General features: G+C 40.3%; 1 protein-coding gene across 1 annotated transcript in view; it reads left to right on the forward strand.

Annotated features, from left to right (window-relative positions):
* The window catches only part of CFAP54 (cilia and flagella associated protein 54), a 325,750-nt gene that overhangs the window by 286,963 nt on the left and 11,107 nt on the right, over positions 1–27,680 (forward strand). Inside the window, exons 65-67 of the mRNA XM_069585110.1 lie at positions 1,799–1,905; positions 4,801–4,942; positions 15,197–15,271. Of these exons, the coding sequence (XP_069441211.1) occupies positions 1,799–1,905; positions 4,801–4,942; positions 15,197–15,271 (324 nt within the window). The remainder of the gene's footprint in view (positions 1–1,798; positions 1,906–4,800; positions 4,943–15,196; positions 15,272–27,680) is intronic.

Below are 27,680 nucleotides of genomic sequence, written 5' to 3' on the forward strand. Positions count from 1 at the left end.
CCCTTGGCTGGTCACTCATGTTTGAGAAAATGAGAATCAGATTTAGTCAGGCTTATGGACTTTTGGCCTCACTGCAGTGTAACTGAGCTAGCAATTTCATTGGAGGATCCTGGAATGTTAGATCTGAAGTTCTCTTCTCTTTATCTGGTAAATTTTTCCAAAGAGGATCTTTTAGATTCCTGCTTGGTTTTCTACATTCTGGGTAGGGGCTAGAGTGGGATAAAGGGATGCCTCTTATTCAGAATACTGACTTTCACTTATCAATCTTTTCAATTCAGCCTTTCATTCCTGGGCTAATGTCCTTCCTGAGCATAGATCTTTTTCTAAAATTTTTAATTGGAGGAGAACTGCTTTACAATATTGTGTTGGTTTCTGCCATACATCAGCATGAATCAGCCATAAGTATACATATGTCTCCCAGCTCCTGAACCTCTCTCCCACACCATTCCACCCCTCGAGGCTGTCACAGAGAGCTTGATCTGAGCTCCCTGCATCACAGAGCAAATTCCCACTGGCTTTCTATTTTACATATGGTAATTTGTATATTTCAGTGCTACTCTCTCAATTCATCCCACCCTCTGCTTCCCTCACTGAGTCCACAACTCTGTTCTCTATGTCTGCATCCCGTAGCTCTTCTTTGATTTAACCTCAACAGTGAGAAAAGTGAAAGAAGTTCAGCCAGCGTAGAAGAGGCAGAAAAGGAGGAAGGGAGTCTCCTGGTTGCAAGGGCTCAGAGAAGGGATGGGAGGGAGATTATTCCTGAGGCTGTTGAGGTTCTTGGTCATGCTTGTCATCAGCAGCCCCTCTGAGGCCAGGTGGGACACCACCTTTCCTCTCTGCTGACTCAGCTATGCTCTTCCAGGTGCTTTCACCGCGTTGCTTCCGTCTCTCGTCTACTTCATTTTCTCTTTTGCTTCTGTCTTTGTGAATTTATGACTTTAAGAAATTTTTTTAAGACTGCAGGATCTTAGTTCCCTGACTCCTCATAGGGATCAAACCTATGCCACCCGGGGTGGAAGTGCAGAATTCTAACCACTGGACTGCTAGGGAATTTCCCACATCCCTTTACGCTCACTTTAGTTTGACTAGAGAGGAGCCAGAGGTAAATGAATGTACTTAATTAGTCAATTTTGATCACCAACTCTGGGGCACAGCTTTCTTACATCTAAAATGAAGGACTTAGAGTGGACCACCTCTAAGTTTCTCTGAATCTCAAATGCTGTGAATTCATTATAAAGAGGTGCCGTAGAGTGTAGGACTGACTCTAAGAACTGTCAAGAGTTCAAACATTAGGTAAATTACTAAAGCACGAGTCATTAGGAGACGTTTCATCTTAGAGGTGGGGACTGAAAAATTGTGTGGGGGTTGCATGCACAAAGAGAAGAAGGGAATTGCCTCAGTGAACAAAAGTAGCCAAGACCACCGATGGGGAAAGGGGCATATTGAGAAGGAACAGGAAACCAAGTTGGATATTCACCAGAAAGTATATATTAGAACTTGTTGCAGAGGACCTTCAAGGGCTAAAATTTAAACTTAACTGCAGTATGAAACGTCAGTCTTCAAAAATAATATAATCTTAGTACCAACTAGCATTTATTTTCATCTCATAACCTTTGCACAATTCTTGTTCATATCATTTCTCTTTAAAATGAATTGGGGGGAAAAAGCTTCATTTTTTCTCTTTCAAAGAAAAGCCTTTTAAAGTATAATGACATTGTTTTGAGAACCAATGCTGTAGTTTTTGAGGTGGAGTGTAATTTTGATGTCACGTTTGAGATGTCTTTTCATTTTCTTACAGGTTTTATTGTTGTATGCATATAATATGAAGCCCCTGAATATTTCTGATGTTGCGTCTACTGCTTGCAACAGTGTGTACGTAGGCTCTTTCTGGGTTCCACTAAAAAGGCAAGTAAAGATGGATTATCTGCAATTCTAACCTCTTTGCTGATGTTTTCATAAGGTTGACTGTTTCAGTAATATACAAGGTAAATCCAGGAAAACTTTTGGAAGATATTTTTGGAAGAATCTTCCTTTTACTTAGAGAAGTATGATATTTCAGTGGTTAAGAGCATGAACTCTGACTTCAGTCTGCTTTGGTTCACATGCCACTTGTGGCCTTCCCTATCTTAGTATCCTTGACCAGACTACTTAACTTCTGTGTGCCTCAGTCTCCTTATCAATAAAATAAGAATAAGAATAGGACCTAGTATTGCTGGAGTATTGTGTTGGAGTATTGTCCTAGTATTGTGGGGCTTCCCTGGTGGCTCAGAAGGTAAAGAATTCGCCTGCAGTGTGGGAGACCTGGGTTTGATCCCTGGGTTAGGAAGATCCCCTGGAGGAGGGCAGGGCAGCCCACTCCAGTATCCTTGCCTGGAGAATCCCCATGGATAGAGGAGCCTGGTGGACTGCAGTCCATGGGGTTGCAGAGAGTCGGACACGACTGAGCAACTAAGCACAACAAATTATTGGAGTAACAGGTCCTAGTACTTCATAAACAGATCACAGAGAGTACAAAGATGTCTGTAGTTTTGCCTGTAGTTTAGGGTGTGTTTTAAAAATAACTTAATGTGACTCTATATTAAGTTGTAATTAAGCCCAAACTCCATCCCCATCCTAGCCTCATCCTTCCCTCTCTGCCCAGTGCTATAAGTTGGCCAATCCTATCTGTTCCCCCATCAAAAGTCTCTGCATCAACCACATTATTTACCTCCCTCTTCATCCAATAGTGGATGGAGACTCTTTAACTTTCACTCATGCCAGGGTTCTGTCTCTTCTGATTTCACCTTATTCAATTCCTTGTTTGTTTTCAGTTTTTTTCTTTGCTTAGTTAATTTAGTTGTGATTCCACTATTTGTTACTCTTGTGACCTTAAGCCTAACCCATTCCATTTTCTCATTTCTGAGGTGGAAATAATACTTTGCCTACCTTTGGGGGTTATTCTTGGGATCAAGACAGACAGTATATGCATATGCATCACATGCATGTATCATATATGCATATACTTTGTAAAACCAAAAGCACTGGGCAGATGTCAAGTTTCTTCACAGCCTCCTGCACCTGTCAGCCTCGGCTCCTCCCCGTTCACCACCTACTAAGTGCTCAGTGAATGGAGACTTTGTGCTTCTCCATCCTTCCGAGGAGAGTCTGGTTCCTACTTCCTGATTTCCATTTGCAAAGACTTCCTGGCCTCACCATGAAAGGGAATAAAACAAGAGATGTTTCAAGAGCTGGCATACTTTCAGTTATTCAGTCAACTTTCTTTTCTGTTTTTTGTTTATTTTCCAGTGAAATGGCAGAAAATCTTAGACATAAGACTATACCAGCACCATTAAGCCACAACAGTGGGAAATCATGCTCCTGCCTTTGTTGTTGTTCAGGTCACTAAGTCATGCCCAATTCTGCTCTTACCTTGTACATCCAAAACATAGCAGGATTTATTTTTTAGAACTGCATGATGAAGAAGATTATAATTTCTGCAGAACAGAATGTAATGAAACTGACAGGATTCTTTTTTTTAAACTACAAAACGCTCTTCATTTTGGGGTGTTTATGATCAACAGTAGGGTGACTACAGTTAGGGACACACCCCTGTCACTGAGGCTCTTATCGGGGAAGGTAACTGACAAATGTTCATCTGATTCATCCCTTGGTGATACAGTGAAAATAGACTATTTCTCTCACCCAGGGTAGAGTTCCTTGTGTTTCTATGGGCTGGTCAAGACAAGGGCAGTCTACAGGGAGCTGCTCTTGTTAACCATCCTTTAGAAGGCAAAGGAAGAGGGTGCTGTGGAACACTGGGGAATCGATGTTCCTGCATTTGTTCCTGATGTCATTTTGGTTTTTTGCATCATCTACTTCTTTTACATAAAAATTTCCCTCCACCCCTGGATCGAGACCTGTGGATCCATGCACATTTATGCACACACCTGTCCTCTGCATGCCTGGATCCTAGAGTCACCAGGAGCCCTGCAGGTGGCTGTTTGCTTCCTTTCACTGTCATTGCTTTTCCAGCTTCTGACCTCATTCGGTTAACTCCTGCCTTCAGCACCTCCACAAGTCACTGGACTGTGACTCCAGAAGCTTTCTGGCCTCAGTGTAATTACCACTGTGTCCTCTGCCCTCTCCCTCGGCTTTTGCTTTTCCTTCTTTCTTGATTCTTCTCCCCACTCCCCACATGGTACACGTCCCTGTGTGGGCTCCTTGATTGGTCTCTTAGAGCCATGGCTGACTTCTCCTAATTCTGAGCTTCAGACCAGCCAGCCAATTGGAGATGGTACTGAGTTTAAGCAGGAGTGGATCTTTTGTCACTACCTGGTGTTTCTTTGCCCATGTAGATATTTATTTCCTTTGTTTTCATCTTAAGCAATATTTTGGCTGTCTACATTTCTTTCCTCACTATGCCTTTGTGCTTGTGCTGCTGTGCTTAGTCATACCCATTTCCTTGCAACCCCATGGACTATAGCCCACCAGGTTCCTCTGTCCATGGAATTTTCCAGGCAAGAATACTGGAATGGTTGCCATTTCCTCCTCCAGGGAATCTCTATTATGCCTTTGCCAGTTTGTAATTATAAATCTGACTGAGTGTATAACTAAATCATAAACATCATACAGATAAGAATCACATCTCTTGCTCATGTCTCTTGAATGAAGGAATAATTGAATGAGTGATGCTTGGGGAGGCGGTTGCCAGAAATCTAAGTGTTAAATAACTAAGGATTTATTTTACACATATTATTGATTCTGGGAATAAATGAATGCCTTTCTCTTAAAATAAAATGCTTACATGTTTATTATTTTTAGAGTTATTTCAGTTCATGAGAAACTATCTAATCTTACGCAAATTGCTGAAATATCATTGCCAACAACTCCTAAAGTTACTTCAAATGAAAATTTACGTGAAGTAGAGGAAACAGAGGAGAAATCCATTGATGCAGAAATGGAAGTAAGTTAAATGGAAAATTATATTGCAGGATGGATGCCATTATCCATAATCATTTTTATTATTTTTTACTTTGTCAGAGCAGAACTAAACATAGATAACTTAACATTATCTATGTAACTAAACATAGATCATGTGGTTCTTCTGGCCTTTACTTTCTCTACTTAGAGAACCAAATATGACCCAACTTTTGGACACATAAGTAATGTTTTCTTCAAAGCTCTTCTAATACTAAGAATCAGATGGTAATGAAAACAAAGCCAACCAAGAGAAATTATTCAGATATCACCATGGCTCCTAAGGAACAATGCTGTATAGCTTTATAATGTTACTTTTAATTTCTCACTCTAATATTTGAGCATTTTTATTATGTAAATAATATGTGAAGAAAAATTAGAAAATATAGATAAGCATATATCTTTCAGACTTTTTCTGCACATCTGTATTTTTCTAACCAGAAAAAAAAAGCCATATTATATTAACGTTATGTGTTACTCATCTGATTACAGAGTTGAGTGGTTTTGTGATGACTGATGTTCATGTTTTGGAGGAAAGGGTTATTTCTCTTCTATTCCTACTTTGTTCTAAACCCATTGAAAAATGCGACACAGGAAATGGATACTGTATATGGAGATGTCAAAACATCAGCATTGTTGTTGATAAAACTGATTAGCAAACATGGCACTGGATCTATGGCTAAATAAGCTTATTACCATTCCACCCCTGAATTAGCCAGACTTAGTTATCTAGCATACTTGTGTGACCATCGGATTTCCACCACTCCCCTCCTGCCCCTGGAAGGCTGACCACATGGAGGAGCAGAGAATAATAGTCCTGTAGGCAGGGTGCCTCCAAAAATGTAAGCAAAGATTGCCTTGATGGGACTGAGCCTAGCGCACTCTGTTACTTTTCTCAGACTCATCAATCAAATAAGTGACTCTGCTCTCCTGGCTAGGTCTGAAAGAAGCTACAAGTGTCCCTCCTTCTCAGGAGTGGAGTGGAAGTTCCTAATCCTCTATGGAAAAATGAGAGAAGCAGAGAATGTGTGTCCTCCCCTAACCACTTGCTCTTTGAATTTCCATTTGTACATTCATCCAGTTTCTTGAGATATATGTTCCCTAGTTGCTACAGCAAATTTTTTTTGAAAAAAAAAAAAAATAGATGGACAAGGTTTAAAATGAAAAAGGACAGTTTCCTGCCCAACATGTCCACAGCTTGCAGTCTTGCAAGCAGTCCACTTGCAACTCTTTCAGCTGTTCCTTTTGTTATTTAGTTCCAAGTCTATAAATAATTTGCAGAATCAGTTGCAAAAAACAAGGCAACCAATACAACTTCAAATCCAAGTGAGTCCACTGGGCTCCATGGCTCCTCACACCAGCCTCCAGGCTGGCAGAACATCCATTCTCTGGAGCATCTCCAGGCACTGGGCTGTGGCGAAGAAAGGGAACACATCATAGCCTGGCTCTGCAGGTTTACATCATGTCACTTCCTCTCACATGTCGTTGGATGAATAATTCACAACCATGCCAACAATTCTGCTACCAACTTGGCAAGAGGAAAGCCAGAGTAGTTGATGAATAATGCTAATGAGAGCCAAAAATAATTAGTTTTCTCCTTTGATGTATCAATTCCATATAGTATCTATTGATTTTACTATGATGTGTAAGGACTTGAATCCCTTATACTTCTCAACTGTTTCTTTCCCCTTCCTTTCTAAATACTGTTATATCACAGAATTTAATTAAGCCGTCATTCAGTGTTTACATTATTATAACCCTCTAAACAGTGTTCACAGTTTAGTGGGTACTGTGGTTATTTTCCTTTCCTGTAGAAGGTTTGATTTTTCCTCTATGTTTTTCTTTTTAGCTTCTCTCTGATCATTACATAAGATCTGTCATGTTCATCCATAAACGTTTTTACCTAAGCATAAATACTTATGTCTCAACTCTTCTTTCCCTTCCTGGAGGCCCCTCTCTGACTCTGGTTAAGGACTGGTCACCCCCAGTGCCGGTAGCGCAACTCTAATTCTGGGACCTCCCTCTGCTGCTTTTCTGTTTGAATTCCCAGCCACTTGGGTCACATATCTGTTTGACTTCTTTGTTAGCTTTTAGGATCTTTTGTTTATTTGTGAACTGCTGACTCTTTTTTTTTTAAATTACTTTTTGCTATTTGATATTTAATTGGTTACCAATAAGAAAACATTTTTAATTCTTAAAGAGTATTATTGGTATCGGCACACTTTGTTTTCTTGTTTACCTCATCTTCACACCAATTATGGGAAAGTGCAAAATCTAGCAACTCTCCTGATCTTTGGAATATACATGTGGGTGTTTTTCAGTCTAAATTTACCACTGAAGTGAATGAGTGCATTTTTCCCTGTTGTGGCAGCACCAGTCCAGCTGTAAGAGGATTATCAGGCAAGAACAGTTAGTCTTTGCAAAGAAACAACTTTCCAGAGTTTGTATCACCTGTGCTCTGTGCCTACATTCATCATAGAATTGATGGCTTAGAATTTTAGTTGCACATCCTTTACAGGTCCTCGAATGTTATGACACAAATTACCAGATGTTTAATGATAGCAATACTATCCTGGGAAATTACAATAAATCTCCTGGTAGATCAGATACCTCAAGCTCATGAGATTCATAGATGTAATTCTTTTCCTAAAGTGCATTGTTGCCCTTTCACATCTGTTTTCAAGAACTCATTGTTAAACTTCTTTCATAAATCTCTTACAATCATAGTTTTTTAGTCATGGACCAAACTTAACACGTTGCTGTCCCTGAGCCATAACCTAGACTACTCTTTGCTGAAATTGTCCTTGAATCCATTATTATGTAGTTCCTAAAAGGAAAGTGATTGTGTTTCTCCTGAACTCATTTGTCTTCCCAGCTGACATTGTCTGAGACAGGAGATTGAGTGTCCATAAGAGTAAGCATTCTAGGTTGTGCTCTGCCACTCAGCTTTACTACCAAGGGTTAGTCACCTAATCTTCTCTGGGACTAGTTTTCTCCTTGTCTCTAACCATGATCTTTTCACTCAGATACCACTGAGATGAAGAGATGGCTCCTTGCTAAGAATGAGTCATCAGAATTTCCCTGGGAGTCAGATGGCAGTATCAAGCTCATCCCCATGAGCCCAGCTCCTGAGTCAAGAAGTTGACTATGAATACAAACAATTTAGGAGTAAACAGGGAAAATGGGGGCATTTGGCAGGCAGAGGGGAGAATCCAGATGACCCACCTTGCCTGAGTCAAGTTTTGCATCTTGCTTTCATGTCCTGACTAGAGTGATATATATGAGTGGCTCAGTTCTTGAGAAGAATAAACTCCTTTCAGTCCTGATGTTCTCGTCTATGTTTTTGAATTTGTTTTATTCTCCAACTTAAAAATGTCTCTTCAGCTTTAACTAGGGCATTTTGAGATGTGTTCCGGTTCTGGTAGGCGTTTATATATGCAGGAATGTCACAAAGTGAGGAAAAAACTCATACTTTTAGTGTAGGTGAATTAGCAAACAAATTAATTCACAACATTTGAAAGTTGTGAAATATAACGTTTTATTTTTTCCAATATACTAACCAACATGTAAGGGACAAAAGCACCTAGGTTCTGGGTTATACCAAATAAATTCCATTGACTAGAATCTGCTGGTTCGTTGTCATGACAACCTTCACTTGGAGCTAATTAGAATTTAACTAGGACACTTGAAGAGATCGATTCTGGTTTGAAATTGGACAGGATTTCATAACCTCTATAATCTATTTACTTCTATCACAGTATAGATTTTTGGTGGGTTGTTAAACATAAAGGTTCAGAAAATGTGCCTTTGGTTGATATGGGAGGTAGTGAATCTTGTTGATATGGGAGGTAGTGAATCTTGTTATGTTTCTCATTCCCTTCTTTTTTTTTTTTTTTCTTTTTTCCCCTCCAAATCCCTATGGTCTGGAATAAGCCAAAAACTTGAGAACACAGATATTAATTTAAGATGTTTTGGGAGGGCTACAGAACAGGTGTTCCAGTCACTTCTGGCTTGAAAACATGTCCTTCTTCCAAAATGAACAACACTGGCTCTGAATCATTGGGTTATTTTAACCTGTCATTCTTCACTTTATGGGGTATCTTCAGGGCATATCAAGTGCTTTAAAGCATAGGAAAGATACAAACCATTCTGATTTTAAGACAGAAACACCTTTTTGGAATGATAAAAAAATAGTGATACAAAAAGCCTAAAATATATTTACCAGGTCATCTAAAATGAGTTTTGTAAACATGTGTGGGACACCCGATTGTATAAGGCAATTAAAGTTAGTTAACATATCCCAAATATCAAAGTACTGTGAAAACATAGAACAAAATACAATTAAGCATTAGCATGAATTAACACATTATTTTTGAGAGACTGGTATGTGCAAAAATTTTCTAGGCTTGAGGGGATAAGAACATACTGAAATCAGTACAATTAAGTCCCTGTCAGGAGGAGCTTAATCACTGGCTGAGTATGGTCATAGGTACCCAGATGTTGTTCATAATGAGCCCAGCTGCCTGGTGGCCTTCAGCAAGAAAAGTCTGGCATTCAAAGAAACATAAATTTAATCTTGAAAACAGTTGAAAATACATCTAAATCTTTATGGAGCCTCTCATAAGGACATCCGAGAGGGAATCCCTTCATCATATACAGCATATCTTCTTTTAAATCTCCTTTTCCCAACTGCCTTGTTCTTTGGCTTCCCTGGCTTCCATGGCTGCTCTCTAACCTCTGAACCTTTCCCTCCAGCCCAGGTGGTGCTAGTGGTAAAGAATCCACCTGCTAATGCTGGACATGGAAGAAATGTGGGTTCACTCCCTGGTTCGGGAAGATCCCTGGAGTAGGAAATGGCAACCCACTCCAGTATTCTTGCCTGGAAAATATGAACAGGGGAGCCTGGCTACAGTCCACAGGGTTGCAAAGGGCTGGACATGCCTGAGCAACTGCACATGTACTCCCTCCAGCTCAGTCTGCATGGAGTGTTTTGTCTCCTCTCAGCTTCCCATTCTGGCTCAGCTCTTGATTACTGAGGTCGCCTTGTCTCTCTGACACCTTCCTGTTGTCCTGTTTCCTCCATTCTGGCTGCTACACTTACACAAAAGGGCAAGGTTGCTAGAATCCTTCCTTCTCAAAGGGGGGACTGTTGATGGTAACTATTCTAATTTATCATTTAAACAAATCTCATTCACATAGGTGTGTGTGTGTGTGTGTGTGTGTGTGTGTGAAAAGAGAAAGCTGAACTAGACTTGGTCCTTGCTCCAGTAGCTCAGGCAGCATTCTGTTAGCCTGTAGACTGAAATAAAGACCATGTTTCTTTGCACCCCCAAATACCCTGTGCCCCCTTACTATTGTATATTGTTTTGGCCATTCTCTCTTTCTGTGTCTCTTCCTATCTCTTGACTTTGAATTCCTTTGCTCGGGGGTCAGCTTCGTCTTTCGAAGTTCAATACCTCGCCCAGTAACTGACACAGTGCCTCTTCAGTAGTTGCTCATGAAACTTCTCACTGGAGACCTATGAAGAGCGCCTACTCCTGACCAAGGATCCAGCAGGAGATGAGATGTGAAGTCATGGAGCTGGATGTTATATCAGGGTGTCAGGGGTGCAGGGTGAGTGTAGGACCCTGGGAAAGCAGGGCTGGGTGAGGTGTGGGGGGTTGGAGACAGTGGGGGCAGCACCCAGAAGAGGATCCCATGGCCCACCCTGAGATTTGCCAGGATAACCCTGATGGCATGTGGAGGAGGGATGTGGAAAGCAAGAGTTTGGAGGATGGAAAGCAATTCAGAATGTTTTGTCTTGTTCGTAAAACTGGTGAATGCCCATGAGAATTTCAAAGTCAAAATGTTGGCTCTGTTAGTTTTGTAATAACTCAGAGGCCCACCACTCATAGAATCAACAGATGCTCCTTCTTAAGGTGGAAATGGCAAATATTGAGCAAGAGACTGTCTGTGCCCTCCCAGCCCCCCTTGCCAACTGCAGCATCCCTCTGGCAGCCTTCCCAGGAATTGATGAGCTTAGTGCTTCCCTTGTCTTCATTTCTAGGCAGAAAGGTCACAGGAGGTCCCTCACAGCCCAACAGCGAATCAGCCAGTTTCTGACATGTGTACGTGGTCTACCTGAAATAACACCAAAGAAATAGAATGTTGTTGAGGCAAAATTTCTGTTCACTCTGTGTTGAGACAGACCATGGAAGGCATTTATCAGGAAACATGGTGTCTCCATCTGTTATGTGAAATGTTTAGTGGATACAGACAGTGTCATTTTGCTTGATAGCTCTTGATGAAATCATGACAGCGGCCCATCACAGCTATTATTGCAACCTTTTGTATAGAAAGAAAACATACTTTAACCAGTTCTAAGAACTCAATTAGAAACATAGAAATAGGGACAAATAAGAATATGTAAGAACGCACTCCAGGATGTGTGTTGCCCCATCTGGTAAAGGGGACTAGACTGCAAAGTTCACCACAGAGAGCTGGTGACCCCTGATGAGTGCTGGCTGTCCTGCTGCCTTCCATCCTTTCTGGTCCCATGAATGCTGCCCTACTTCTGGTCACGATCACTTCCTGCCCAATTTGAAAAGCCTCCTAGCTAATTTCTTTCTCTTATCTCTTCCTAGTCTAGCTAACCTTTAGACAGTGGCCAGATGGCCAGAGTTATTAATATTTTCTTAAAGCGGTCATCATCCCCTCAGTCCAGTGCCTCTCAATTTCCTAAGCAACAAATCCAAATTCCTTACATTTACATGTCCTGTTCGGAGAAGGCAATGGCAACCCACTCCAGTACTCTTGCCTGGAGAATCCCAGGGATGGGGGAGCCTGGTGGGCTGCTGTCTTTGGGGTTGTACAGAGTTGGACATGACTGAAGTGACTTAGCAGCAGCAGCAGCACACGTCCTGATATAAGTATACATCTCAGTCTTATTCCTCACCACTCTTATCACCAAGCTTCCAATACACCTCTGTGGTAAAGACCATACCAGGCTCTTTATGTTCCAAGTATCTGCTGTTACATTGCTTACATGGCTCCCTCCATCCTTGTTCCCATCCTTTGCCAGCTACTACTTTCTCATGTCTCAATTCCCTTTCTCCAGGAAATACTCCCTGTTCCATATACATATTACTCTCTCTCCCATCTCTAGGCTCTTATAACATGTCATAGCTACTCATGTTCTGACCATGCTCTACTTGGCATATTATTTAGTCAAGTATGAATCTATTTTTTTTTTCCAGCTCTTATATACTTTGTGAGGACAGGGTCTGTTTCTTTATCTTTGTGTTCCACAGTGCCTAGTAGAATGCCTCAGATATATTTGTTAAAGTGAATAGAATTAGCTATAGCTTTGGAACTCCAAATTTTGATCTTTTCTATGTTCCTGCATTTGTTAAAACTTGAGTTCAATTGTTTCTTTATCTTAAGGCTTTTAGCCAGCCTTGGTGAGTGTTAATTTAAAACTGAATGCACTTTGATCATTTTCATATTTCTGGATGTTAGCACATGTACGTACTAATACTACTGAAATAAAAGCAAATTGTTGAAAGATGTGAGCAACACTGTGAGATAAGCATAGTTTATCTCTGACAGTCTTATAATCATGACTCCTTTAGTTGTAAATAAAGAAAAACTATCAGTACTTACACTAACCCAAATTAAATAGGTTTGGTAAGGAGGCAGTGTTTGGCAGGGCATGGTCAGTAAGCTCTTGCATAACCAAGGACCAGGGACAAAACACAGCAGACCCCACAGAAAATGAAACTTGGAGAGTCAGGAGCCAAGAGTGCACATGGACCCACAGGGGCATAAGTTCTCCTTTATCTCTGTTTCCTCCTCTTACTCATTATGCATCTAGTCCATGGGCTGCCTTTTCCAACACCTGTTGGGACCTCTCAGCTCATACAGCCAGTACTGCTGACAGCTCTCTTCTGTTATTTTTCCTTATGTAAAATCACAATGGTGGAGTATCTGATTGGTTCAACCCTGCTTACAGGTTGATCTCTCTTGGGTCCAGTGTCCACTCAGAAACACAGCTGTGGCCATACAGTGGGGCCGCAGCAGTGTCCTCAGCAATGGACTGAGGATGATACTGACTCCTCCTCTTTTTTTCTTTTTTTCACTTAAAAAAATTTTTTTTACTTTATTTTACTTTACAATACTGTATTGGTTTTGCCATACATCAATATAAATCCGCCATGGATGTACATGTGTTCCCAATCCTGAACCTCCCTCCCACCTCCCTCCCCATACTGTCTCTCTGGGTCATCCCAGAAAGCCCCAAGCATCCTGTATCCTGCATCAAACCTAGACTGGTGATTCACTTCTTATATGATATTATACATGTTTCAATGCCATTTTCCCAAATCATCCCACCCTCACCCTCTCCCACAGAGTCCAAAAGACTGTTCTATACATCTGTGTCTCTTTTGCTAAATTCTAAATTCCATATATATGTGTTAGTATACTGTATTGCTGTTTTTCTTTCTGGCTTACTTCACTCTGTATAATCGACTCCAGTTTCATCCACCTCATTAGAACTGATTCAAATGTATTCTTTTTAATAGCTGAGTAATACTCCATTGTGTATATGTACCACAGCTTTCTTATCCATTCATCCACTGATGGACATCTAGGTTGCTTCCGTGTCCTGGCTATTATAAACAGTGCTGCGATGAACATTGGGGTACATGTGTCTCTTTCAATTCTGGTTTCCTTGGTGTGTATGCCCAGCAGTGGGATTGCTGGGTCATAAGGCAATTCTATTTCCAGTTTTTTAAGGAATCTCCACACTGTTCTCCATAGTGACTGTACTAGTTTGCATTCCTACCAACAGTGTAAGAGGGTTCCCTTTTCTCCACACCCTCTCCAGGATTTATTGCTTGTAGACTTTTGGATCACAGCCATTCTGACTGGTGTGAAATGGTACCTCATTGTGGTTTTGATTTGCATATCTCTGATAATGAGTGATGTTGAGCATCTTTTCATGTGTTTGTTAGCCATCTGTATGTCTTCTTTGGAGAAATGTCTATTTAGTTCTTTGGCCCATTTTTTGATTGGGTCGTTTATTTTTCTGGAATGAGCTGCAGGAGTTGCTTGTATATTTTTGAGATTGATTGTTTGTCAGTTGCTTCATTTCCTATTATTTTCTCCCATTCCGAAGGCTGTCTTTTCACCTTGCTTACAGTTTCCTTTGTTATGCAAAAGCTTTTAATTTTAATTAGGTCCCATTTGTTTATTTTGCTTTTATTTCCAGTATTCTGGGAGGTGGGTCATAGAGGATCCTGCTGTGATTTATGTCGGAGAGTGTTTTGCCTGTGTTCTCCCCTAGGAGTTTTATAGTTTCTGGTCTTACGTTTAGATCTTTAAGTTTGAGTTTATTTGTTTTATTTTGAGTTTATTTTTGTGTATGGTGTTAGAAAGTGATCTAGTTTCATTCTTTTACAAGTGGTTGACCAGTTTTCCCAGCACCACTTGTTAAAGAGATTGTCTTTAATCCATTGTATATTGTTGCCTCCTTTGTTGAAGATAAGAAGGTGTCCATAGGTGTGTGGATTTATCTCTGGGCTTTCTATTTTGTTCCATTGATCTATTCTATTTCTGTCTTTGTGCCAGTACCATACTGTCTTGATGACTGTGGCTTTGTAGTAGAGCCTGAAGATAGGCAGGTTGATTCCTCCTCTTTTTAAAAAATACTTATTTATTTGTCCTTGCCAGGTCTTAGTTGCAGCACACAGGACTTCGCAACTAACAGTTCACATGCCACAGCTGAAAGATCCTACATGCCACTACTCTTCCCCTTCATTTAATCTTTCCAGTTTTTTTTTTTTTTTTTTGTCAATTCCCAACTGTTCATCTTTTCTTAAACCCTTCCTGAGATCTAACCCTCTTTATTCCAGGGCTCTCTTCTCAGAAAAAAAGTGGTCTTCCAAAATCTTATTTTGGTGTAAATTCCTTTACCTGTTCTTCTGTAACATATGAATTTTAATGGTGAATTTGCAGGAAAAAAATCCTAAAATAATTTATTATTCATCATTAAATCTTATATTTTGTGGCTATTCTGTACCTTTTCAAGTAACTGTAATTACTTTAAAGATTGTAACCTCTGAATACCTCTAAATTTCATCCTGGGAATTAGGATTATTGAATGATGTAGCAAAAGACAAATGAAACTAATAATTTGTAACTAAAATACCCAGTATTTTACCAATAAGATCAACCTCACTATATTGTCTTTTATTTCTAGAACATGATTATTGTCTGTTGCAATGAAATAGTATCTTTGTTTTTGGGTGATGAGATGGCAACTCCACTATCTGAGGTATGTATCTCTTTTAAAACTATATCTGATTCTCTCACAAGTATGTTGTTGCTATGGAAATGGAAATGCAGAAAACATCTATTATGAAAGTATCAAGGGCCTAACCCTCCTTAATTAATGTGAAAAAAGTGATAAACATGAGTTTATAATAGCATGTTATTTTGGTTAGACATATTTTTTGTTAGAAAATAAATTAGTACAGAAAATTGTGAAGAGGATAATCTTAAAATCATCTCAAACCCTCCATTCAGATAATAACCACTATTAACATTTTAGAGAATATCTTACATATTTTTCATATATAATTAGACTTTAGAATTTTTACATCAGTGGGCTCATTCTGCACACACATTTTTGAACTTGTATTTTTTTAATTCAGCAATAGTGTTAACGGAGATATTTTTTGTGAAAAGTCTGCCCTGTTCAATTTAATGCCTACATAATAGTTTCTTTTGTGTATTGTCATGTCAGGCTTTATTTATATAATTAGATCTTTATTCATGGATCTTGAAGTTGATGGATTCTAGTACATGCTTATTTCACCCTTCTGCATTACCCATCCTCCAAGTTAATTGTTAGGAATAGGATTTTGGAGTAAAAAGCATATACCCATGGTCCCTGATTTACAGTCATTCAACTTATGATTTTTTAACTTTACAATATTGTGAAAGCAATACCTATTCAGTAGAACCTGTACTTTGAATTTTGAATTTTGAACTTTTCCCAGGCTAGTGATATGCAGTCTGATACTTGTAATGCTGGGCAACAGCAGTGAGCCACAGTTCCCATCAACCACCTGATCCCAAGAGGAAACAATCCACACATGTAACAACCATTCTGTTTTTAACTTTCAGTACAGTATGCAATAAATTTGCATAATAAGTATGCATGGGCTACCAACACTTTATTGTAAAGTTGACTTTGTTTTAGATGACTGTGTCCCACTGTGGGCTAATGTAGGTGTTTTGAGCACTTTTAAGGTGTTCGCTAGGCTAAGCTCTGATGTTTGGTAGGTTAGGTATATTAAAGATATATTTGACTTGAAATATTTTCAACCCACGATGAGTTTATCCATTTATTGTTTCTGTTCAGTTGCTCAGTCATGTCTGACTCTTTTCAACCCCATGGACTGCAGCACGCCAGGCTTCCCTGTCCTTCACCAGCTCCTGGAGTTTGCTCAACTCAACTCCATTGAGTCAGTGGTGCTATCCAACCAACTCGTCCTCTGTCATCCCCTTCTCCCTCCTGCCTTCAGTCTTTCCCAGCATCAGGGTCTTTTCTAATGAGTCAGCTCTTCGCATCAGGTGGCCAAACTATTGGAGCTTCAGCTTCAGTATCAGTCCTTCCGACGAATATTCAGGATTGATTTCCTTTCAGTCAGTTCAGTTCAGTCACTCAGTCATGTCTGACTCTTTGTGACCCCATGAACTGCAGCATGCCAGGCCTCCCTGTCCATCACCAACTCCCGGAGTCCACCCAAACCCATGTCCATTGAGTCAGAGATGACATCCAACCATCTCATCCTCCGTCGTCCCCTTCTCCTCCTGCCCCCAATCTTTCCCAGCATCAGGGTCTTTTCAAATGACTCAGCTCTTCGCATCATATTTCCTTTAGGATTGACTGGTTTGATCTCTTTGCAGATCCATTTATTGACCCATTTATTGGGACATCACAAAGAGTTGGACACTTTTCACAACCCCTTCCTAAATCAAGAAAGATCTGTATACATCTTATTGTGGTTGCTGCTGCTGCTGCTAAGTCACTTCAGTCATGTCCAACTCTGTGCGACCCCATAGATGGCAGCCCACCAGGCTCCCCTGTCCCTGGGATTCTCCAGGCAAGAGTATTGGAGTGGGTTGCCATTTCCTTCTCCAATGCATGCAAGTGAAAAGTGAAAGTGAAGTCGCTCAGTCGTGTCCGAGTCTTAGAGACCCCATGGACTGCAGCCTACCAGGCTCCTCCATCCATGGGATTTTACAGGCAAGAGTACTGGAGTGGGGTGCCATTGCCTTCTCTTTATTGTGGTTAACCATATATAATATAAAATTTATAATTTTAATCATTTCTAAAGTGTATATATCAGTGGCATTAAGTACATTCAAAATGTTGTGCAAATATCTCCTCTATCCATCTCCACAGATTTTTCACCATCCCAATTAGAGACTTTGTACCCATTAAATAATAACTCCCATTTCCTCTCCTCCCCAAGTTCCTGGTAACCTCTATTCTACTATTTGCCTGTTCTGAATATTACATATAAATGGAATCATACAATGTTGGTTTTTTGTGGCTATCTTACTTCATTTGGACTTCCCAGGTAGCGCTAGTGGTAGTGAATCTGCCTGCGAATGCAGGAGACATAAGAGATGCAGGGTCAGTCCTTGGGATGGAAAGATCCCCTGGAATAGGAAGTGACAACCCATTTCAGTATTTTTGCCTGGAGAATCCCATGGACAGAGGAGCCTGGTGGGCTATAGTCCATGGGGCCACAAAGAGTCGGACGTGACTGAGTGACCAACACACACATTTCATTTAACACAATGTTTTCAGAGTTAATCCATGTTTTAGCATGTATCAGTACTGCATTCCTTTTTAAGACTAAATAATATTCCATTGTATGCATATACCATATTTATTTATCCACTCCTCTGTGGATAGATGAACATACGAGGTGTTTCTACTTTTTGGCTCTTGTAAATGCTACTATCAACATGAGTGTATACGTATCTAGGTACGTACCTAGGAGAGGAATTGGTGGCTCATATGGTAATTCTGTGCTTAACTTTTTAAGGAACGCCCAACAGCTGCATCATTTCACATTCCCATCAACAGTGCAAGAGGGTTCTAAAATCTCCATTTCTTCACCAACACTTATTTTCTCTTTGTTGCAAATAGCCATCTTAATGGATGTAAAGTGGTACCTCATTGTGATTTTGACTTGCATTTCTCTAAAACTAATTTAATTGAGAATCCTTCATGTGCCGATTACCATATCTTTGGAGAAATGTCTATTCACTCCTTTGCCCTTTTTGAATGGGCATATACAATTTAGTGTATAATTGCAAATGGCCACAAGTTTTCTCTCCTATCTGCAGTAGTGAGAGGCCCAGTTTACCCACATACCCATCCACACTAGTTCTCTTCCTGTTTCTGCTCTCTCTCTCCCTCCCCCTTACACCCCTCCTCCCCTCCTTGTCATTCTCTTCTTCTAACTGTTGGACACATAACAAGTAAAAAATGACATTTTCAATTATTTTATATTTATTAATAGTAAGGCCAAATATAGTTCATATTTTTTTGGCAGTCTGAGTTTCTCCTTTTGTGGAATGGTGTTTATTCATGTAACTGATCAACAAATACATAGAGTGAGTTGCCTAGGTGTCAGGAACTCTTTTATAGACCCTAGAGAGCCTGCTGTGAACACGCAACAAGGACCCCACTCTCTTGGAGCTGCTATTATTTTGTGGAGGGAAACAGTAAATAAATAAATAATACCACACTTTGTTAAGTGCTATGAAGGAAAAAACAGAGCGAGATGTTAGAGCAGGGTTGGCAAACTGTGCCCAGTTGGCACAGTTACTTGGCCAACTGCCTGTTTGTAAATAAAGTTTTATTGGAACACAGCCATGTTCATTTGTTTACCAGTGGGTCTAAAGCTGCTTTCAAACTACAACAGCAGAGCTGAATGGTTTTGACAGAGACCATATAACCCACAAAGCCTAAATCGTTTACTATCTGGCCCTTTACAGAAAAAGAGCACTTATCCCTGTGATAGAAAGTAACAGAGAATGGGTCAGCAGGTTAGATAGGTGATAAGGGGAGACTTCACTTAGGAGATTACATTTCAGTAAGTCTTGAAACATTACACTGTGTCCCTACCACTAGTGCTTTTGCTTCTCTGGAGCAGGGGCGATGCTATCTCAATCTTTGAATGAATTCTTATGGTGCCTTGTACAGGACATCACTTGGTTACTGTTTCTTGAACTGAATTAAATTCTCTTTAATTTTCAATACCTGAAGTTTAATATCTGCTTAATGCTTTTTTCATTTGGCCATTCATTCTTTTTCCATTTTTTTTAAATGAAGAACTTAATTTTTTATTGTGGAAATGTATAGAATTACTGCAGCAGACCATTGGTAATTTTAAAAAATCAGGATTAAATCTCATTTTGTACAAACTGTGGTTTACAAGGGCTTCCCTGGTGGATCAGATGGTAAAGAATCTGCCTGCAATGCAGGAGGATGTCACAGAAAAAAATTGATTTTTTAAGACACACGATTTATAACATTAACAGGCTTTGGCTCCTGACAGACTTGGGTTGAAATCCCAGCCTTGGATCTTGTTTGACCCAAGGCAAATTATTCAACTTCTCTAAGCTTCAGTTTTCTCAAATATAAAGTGGGATAATAATACCAATAATGCCTCACAATTGTGAGGATTAAAGTAAATAAAGTATGTTAGTATTGGGAGTAGAGTCTAGTGCAAATAGGGGTTTCTCAGGTGGCACTAGTGGTAAAGAACCTGCTTGCCAATACAGGAAACCTAAAAGATGCACGTTCAATCCCTGGGTCAGGAAGATCCCCTGGAGGAGGGCATGGTAACTCCCTCCATATTCTTGCCTGGAGAATCTCATGTACAGAGGAGCCTTGTGGGCTACCGTCCATGGGGTCACAAAGAGTCGAACATGACTGAAATGACTAGCACAGCATCAGTTCAGTTCACTCGCTCAGTTGTGTCCGACTCTTTGCGACCCCATGAATTGCAGCACGCCAGGCCTCCCTGTCCATCACCATCTCCCGGAGTTCACTCAGACTCACGTCCATCGAGTCTGTGAGGCCATCCAGCCATTTCATCCTCGGTCATGCCCTTCTCCTCCTACCCCCAATCCCTCCCAGCATCACAGTCTTTTCCAATGAGTCAACTCTTCGCATGAGGTGGCCAAAGTACTGGAGTTTCAGCTTTAGCACCATTCCTTCCAAAGAAATCCCAGGGTTGATCTCCTTCAGAATGGACTGGTAGGATCTCCTTGCAGTCCAAGAGACTCTCAAGAGTCTTCTCCAACACCACAGTTCAAAAGCATCAATTCTTCAGTGCTCAGCCTTCTTCACAGTCCAGCTCTCACATCCATACAAGACCACAGGAAAAATCATAGCCTTGACTAGACGGACCTTAGTTGGCAAAGTAATGTCTCTGCTTTTGGATATGCTATCTAGTTGGTCATAACTTTTCTTCCAAGGAGTAAGCCTCTTTTAATTTCATGGCTGCAATCACCATCTGCAGTGATTTTGCAAAAAAATAAAGTCTGACACTGTTTCCACTGTTTCCCCATCTATTTCCCATGAAGTGATGGGACCGGATGCCATGATCTTCATTTTCTGAATGTTGAGCTTTAAGCCACCTTTTTCGCTCTCCTCTTTCACTTTCATCAAGAGGCTTTTTAGATCTTCTTCACTTTCTGCCATAAGGGTGGTGTCATCTGCATATCTGAGGTGATTGATATTTCTCCTGGCAATCTTGATTCCAGCTTGTGTTTCTTCCAGTCCAGTGTTTCTCATGATGTACTCTGCATAGAAGTTAAATAAGCAGGGTGACAAGATACAGCCTTGACTTACTCCTTTTCCTATTTGGAACCAGTCTGTTGTTCCATATCCAGTTCTAACTGTTGCTTCCTGAACTGCATACAAATTTCTCAAGAGGCAGGTTAGGTGCTGTGGTATTCTCATCTCTTTCAGAATTTTCCACAGTTGATTGTGATCCACACAGTCAAAGGCTTTGGCATAGTCAATAAAGCAGAAATAGATGTTTTCCTAGAACTCTCTTGCTTTTCCCATGATCCAGCGGATGTTGGCAATTTGATCTCTGGTTCCTCTGCCTTTTCTAAAACCAGCTTGAACATCAGGGAGTTCACAGTTCACGTATTGCTGAAGCCTAGCTTGGAGGATTTTGAGCATTACTTTACTAGCATGTGAGATGAGTGCAATTGTGTGGTAGTTTGAGCATTCTTTGGCATTGCCTTTCTTTGGAATTGGAATGAAAACTGACCTTTTCCAGTCCTGTGGCCACTGCTGAGTTTTCCAAATTTGCTGGCATATTGAGTGCAGCACTTTCACAGCATCATCTTTCAGGATTTGAAACAGCTCAACTGGAATTCCATCACCTCCACTAGCTTTGTTCGTAGTGGTGCTTTCTGAGGCCCACTTGACTTCACTTTCTAAGATGTCTGGCTCTAGATTAGTGATCACATCATCATGATTATCTGGGTCATGAAGATCTTTTTTGTACAGTTCTTCCATGTATTCTTGCCACCTCTTCTTAATATCTTCTGCTTGCTAGAGCAAATAAATGTTTAGTAAATTATTAACTATTTCATTGTCATCATCATCTTTACCATGGTCCTGCAAAGTATGTTTCAATTCTTCAGCTCTAGTCAACTAATTTCAACTGATTTTTAAGATACAAATTTGTTCTGAAACATTGACACAAATGGAGAGCAATGGTGCTAAAGATAGGGAGAAAACCAGGAGTCATTTTCTGTTCCTATAATATAAATCACTGTTGGATCTTAGAGAAATTCCGTCAAGGTGCAAGATTCCAACATGAGATCCCAATCTTCAGTGTTTGGTCCAAGAGAAAGTGTCTCCAATTGACCCCATGCTAACCCCTCCACTGAGAGCTAGACTTACCTGATAGTGCTGGATGGACCATGGGCATTTACAAGTTTGTTCCAAGAAATAAATTGTCAGACAAATACAATTACATGCCTTTTTTTTTTTTTTGTCACTGGGATGAGATCTTGCTGTTTAGTTCCTTAACGAACCTACCTATTATAATTGCCTTTGCTTGTATTGCCTCTTCTTGATTTAAATAAATATTGCCACATAGCTTGTGACAAAAAGAACCTGCAAGTAGCAAGAAAATGAAGTAAGAGAATGAGTGCTCCATGCTGACCTTCTTAGCACAGAATGCAAATGACAATTAGGTATACTTTTGGTGTGCCAGCAATGAAGCTATCCTTTTATTGCCTACATAAGTTCAAATTGCTACAGTTTCCAAGTTGTCAGACAGGATTCAAATATGATGCTGAAAATATTCTTTCCGCTCTTGCTGTGACTAACTGTGGGGAGGACTAAGTCATCTTACACAACTCTCTGTTCATTGGTAATTATTGACTTCCAGCTGTATGCAGAACATTGTTGCAGCCATTTTGGGAAAGTGCAGTTGGCCACAACATCCGATAAAGCATTCCTAATTTCTAGGCCTCTTCCTGCTCTAAGCAGACACTGCTCCTGGCAAACTGCTTAGCCAGTTTTAAAAAATTCAGCTGCTATGGAGTTGCTGTGTGTTTATACACAGAAGACAGCGGAAAAACTATGTGGATTCTCAACATACCCTTTGAAATAGCTATGCAGTTTTTCTGGGTGTTGGATGGGGTTGCATGTGTCCCAGTTTATGTAGGAGAGCTTCCATATCACTTTTTGGGAAGCTGTTAAGTCCAAGAGGGTAGTGTTATGCTTTTTAACTTCCTTTGGCTAATTCTGTTACATGACTGTATACCTCTTGGTTTCTTTTTAACAAAATTTCCCAAATGGTAACAAAGACAATACCATCTTTAAACTGTCATTTACAGCATGGAAAACAAGCTATGCTATATATTAAGTATTAAAAAATTAATTCTATTAATATAACTTCTTTTCGTTGAGAGTTGCAGGGTGTTTTGGTACCAGCTAAGAGCTGTCTGAATAGATTTTATGGATATCAAGAATTACATCTTTCTTCTGTGAGACATTATCATTCTGTCCTCAAGTGAAGAGTATCCTTTGTATGTAAGTTCATGAGACATCCACTTAATATTCTTATATTCTTTTGAAGACAATGCCGGATGACATCATTTCCACACTGCTTTTAAGACACGGCTCTGACTTTGATTCCATCTGCTCACTGTTCACTTCCAACTGTCAAATTTGGCTAAGGGAAAAAGAAAGCCCTTAAGAAAAGGCCAGACTATTAATGTGCTCTTCAAAATGCTAAGAAAAGGCTAAGCTGTTTATAGCATTTTCAAAACGCTCATCTCTCAGAGATTTACCAGCAACAGTGTCAAGGTGAAACAGCTCTCACTCATCCAGGAACCAAGAGCCTTTGTGTTCTCTGTGCTCAAAGCACTGGTCCCACTTTTGTCAGACATGCAATTGGGGGTATAATGATAGTTGGATGTAATTTAAGCCAAAATATAGTCATGAACCTGATATTGTGTATTTACTGGAAAAGTGGCGAGAAGTGTGTGTGCTGCTTGAGAAAGCAAGTCTGGCTTCATTTTGGATACAGCTGTATTTCAGAATCAAGGGGACAGTTTCCCAAAGTTGAGTCACTTTGTATAACCTCAAAGGCGGTGAGAGGCAAGGACATTATTAGCAGATCTGTTCATTGCTTTCTATCTCACTGCAAACTGAATTAAGTGCTTAGTTTTCATTCACTTCATCCATTTTTTGGTAATGGTTTTGTCTTGATTAAAAAACTGGTCCCTTAACAGTGGGATTATAATGCACTTTAGGGGGATGCTGATTTTTGCCCCATATTTCTGAGTCAGTGGACAGATCTTTTGAAATGTTCTGAATTAGAGTTCTTTATATTCAAATAAATCTACAAAGGAGGAACTCGTGTAAATTTACCCATTTTCCTTGTTATACTTTGGACACCAGCCTTTTTGAGATTTTTGCCCTTATTTCCCTTGTCTCTCAGGCAGCTGATACTGCCATTATGTGCTCTTCTCAACCACCTGTGAGAGAACAGCATGGTGGAAAGAGCGCTCGACGAACACTCGAGCCCCAGTGTTACTCCTGTGGACAAGCTATTTGTCCTTAAAGATCTCAGGTCAATCCCGTGTTGTTGAAGATCTCAGAAGCAATGTATTTCAGGAGATAAAAGCATGATTTGATTCTTAGTTCCACCATCTATTATGATGTGATGGTGAGCTACTCACATTTCCTTCTCTGCTTCAGCTCCTTATCATTACTTTGATGATAGCTCCTCCTCGTGTAGGATTACTTTAGAGACAGTGCGTAAACATCTGATATACTACCTGTCAACACCATGTGTAAGCTTCCAATACACTGTAGCCATCTTTTTTCCCCCAGACTTAAAATAATGGGAAATGATTCATTTCTTCATTTGATCATTAGTAACTCTCTGCATTAGTGACCTTTGGCCTATCTGAATGCTTACAACTTTTCAAAAGAGCAAATAGACATTTAATATAATCTTAATATTATTTTTCAACCATTCATTATAGACTCACATGAAATAAAAATATAATAATGTAGTACAGCATGAAGCTATATTTTGACAATATCACAAGCAGGATATTGACATTAATAAAGTCAGACTACATAACAATTTCATCACAACAAGGACCCCTCCTGTTGTCCTTTTATAGAGTCGCCCCCAACTCTCACACCCCACCCTGGCCCTGACTGTTGACAATGACTAATCTATTTTCCATTTCTATAGTTTTGTCATTTCAAGAATGTTGTATTCGAACCATACAGTATGTAAGCTTTGAGGACTGGTATTTTTTCCCTCTCAGCTTAATTTTCTGGAGAACCGGTAAACTATGCTTTTGATAACAAAAAAATCCATATAAATATTGACACATTTTACTTTGGCCACACAATTAGCATTAGCCCAAGAGTGCCTGAAGTGGTACCAGGCACACAATATGGGTTTAGATGTTCAGGGAGGCTCAGGGTGGATCCCACTCTGTTTGATTCATCTTCTTACTGCCTCTCCTCCTCCTCTTCCTCCTTCTCTTTCCTTGCCCTCTTCCCCTCTACATCCTCTTATTAATATTGACAGACCAAAGGCTGATTGCTCAAGTTAGAGATACTGAAAAAAAAAAAGCTAAAAAGAAATACTTTATGTGCAATTGCTTTGTAAGTTGTATGCTCTGCTACACTTCTTATCAGAAATTGCAAGTCAGTGGTGGCCACGCTATAAGAATGGTTGGCAGCTGCTTGCGGTGTGTATGGATGTGAACAAAGGAGTTAGCATGAGCAGTATTGCCTCCACACACTAGAGCTCACAGGGCTACCCTCTAGTTTCTGCTGCAGTGGGAGCTGCTGACCAGCAAAGCCCTTCATGCTTTCACTCTCACCAACAAAGTCCCCTGAACAAAATGCCAACATCAGTTCACATTCTTTGTAAGTCTTTGCTCTGAAAAAGAGCCCCCTGTTTAGAGTTGCCTGATGTTAAGCTCACTGAACTCCTTCATAAAAAAAGCATCAAGAAATGCCAAGTATTGTTCAAACTCTGGAGTTTTCATTTCAGTCTCCCAGGTCAAAAGCCCATAAGCAGACCAGTCACAGCTGTTCAGGAGGGAACCCAGCGTCGGCATTTGTACCCAGTTAGAGTGTTTCTTCCTGTAACTTTGCTGCTGAGAGTGAATGACCTGACCTTTAAGTGGAGTCAAACCCTTATGCTGATGGAATGTCCCCTATCCAGAAATACAATCAGGGGAGAGCAAGCTTGCCAGAGTATATGTGTCTGAGTCAGGATAGCTTAGGCTATGTTCTATGAACAAATACCCCATGAACTAGCAATAAAGGTTTATTTCTCATAAAAGTCGGCAAGGGGAGGGCAACTCACCTTCAACTTGTAACTGTGCTATCTGGACTACCTGGCTTCCCAGTCAGAGGAGAAGAGGGCTGGGGAATTTTGCAGGATGTTTTTAAGTTGGGTAATTATAGATATTCAGGTTTGCCTGTAGCAGTCACAGTGTATACCTGTTGATTTGGTGTCATAGCTGATATGGTTGGTGGTGGTTTAGTCACTAAGTTGTGTCTGACTCTTTTGTGACCTCATGAACTATAGGCCGCCAGACTCCTCTGTCCATGAGATTTCCCAGGCGAAAATACTGGAGTGGGTTAACATTTCCTTCTCAGGATATCTTCCTGACCCAGGGATTGAACCCTCATCTCCTGCATTGTTATACAGTAAGCAAAAACAAGACCAGGAGCTGACTGTGGCTCAGATCATGAACTCCTTATTGCCAAATTCAGACTTAAATTGAAGAATCTAGGGAAAACCACTAGACCATTCAGGTATGACCTAAGTCAAATCGATTTAGATTATACACTGGAAGTGAGAAATAGATTCAAGGGATTAGATCTGATAGAGTATGTGAAGAACTATGAATAGAGGTTCATGACATCATACAGGAGGCAGTGATCAAGACCATCCCCAAGAAAAAGAAATGCAAAAAGACAAAATGGTTGTCTGACGAGGCCTTACAAATAGCTGAGAAAAGAAGAGAAGCTAAAGGCAAAGGAGAAAAGGAAAGACATACCCATTTGAATGCAGACTTCCAAAGAATAGCAAGGAGAGATAAAGCCTTCATCAGTGATCAATGTGAAAAACTGAGGAAAACAATAGACTGGGGAAGATTGGAGATCTCTTCAAGAAAATCAGAGATATCAAGGGAACATTTCATGCAAAGATGAGCACAATAATGGACAGAAATGGTATGGACCTAACAGAAGCAGAAGATATTAAGAGGTGGCAAGAATACACAGAACTACACAAAAAAGATCTTCATGATCCAGAAAACCATGATGGTATGATCACTTACCTAGAGCCAGACATCCTGGAATGTGGAGTCAAGTGGGCCATAGGACATATCACTATGAACAAAGCTAGTGGAGGTGATGGAATTCCAGTTGAGCTGTTTCAAATCCTGAAAGATGATGCTGTGAAAGTGCTGTACTCAATATGCCAGCAAATTTGGAAAACTCAGCAGTGGCCACAGGACTGGAAAGTCAGTTTTCATTCCAATTCCAAAGAAAGGCAATGCCAAAGAATGCTCAAACTACCACACAATTGCACTCATCTCACATGCTAGTAAAGTAATGCTCAAAATCCTCCAAGCCAGGCTTCAGCAATACGTGAACTGTGAACTCCCTGATGTTCAAGCTGGTTTTAGAAAAGGCAGAGGAGTCCATCAGCAGATGAATGGATAAGAAAGCTGTGGTACATATACACAATGGAGTATTACTCAGCCGTAAAAAAGAATTCATTTGAATCAGTTCTGATGAGATGGATGAAACTGGAGCCGATTATACAGAGTGAAGTAAGCCGGAAAGAAAAACACCAATACAGTATACTAACACATATATATGGAATTTAGGAAGATGGCAATGACAACCCTGTATGCAAGACAGGAAAAAAGACACAGATGTCTATAACGGACTTTTGGACTCAGAGGGAGAGGGAGAGGGTGGGATGATTTGGGAGAATGGCATTCTAACATGTATACTATCATGTAAGAATTGAATCGCCAGTCTATGTCTGACGCAGGATACAGCATGCTTGGGGCTGGTGCATGGGGATGACCCAGAGAGATGTTATGGGGATGGAGGT

This window comes from Ovis canadensis, chromosome 3 (genome assembly GCF_042477335.2).
Source record: "Ovis canadensis isolate MfBH-ARS-UI-01 breed Bighorn chromosome 3, ARS-UI_OviCan_v2, whole genome shotgun sequence".
Classification (NCBI taxonomy): domain Eukaryota; kingdom Metazoa; phylum Chordata; class Mammalia; order Artiodactyla; family Bovidae; genus Ovis; species Ovis canadensis.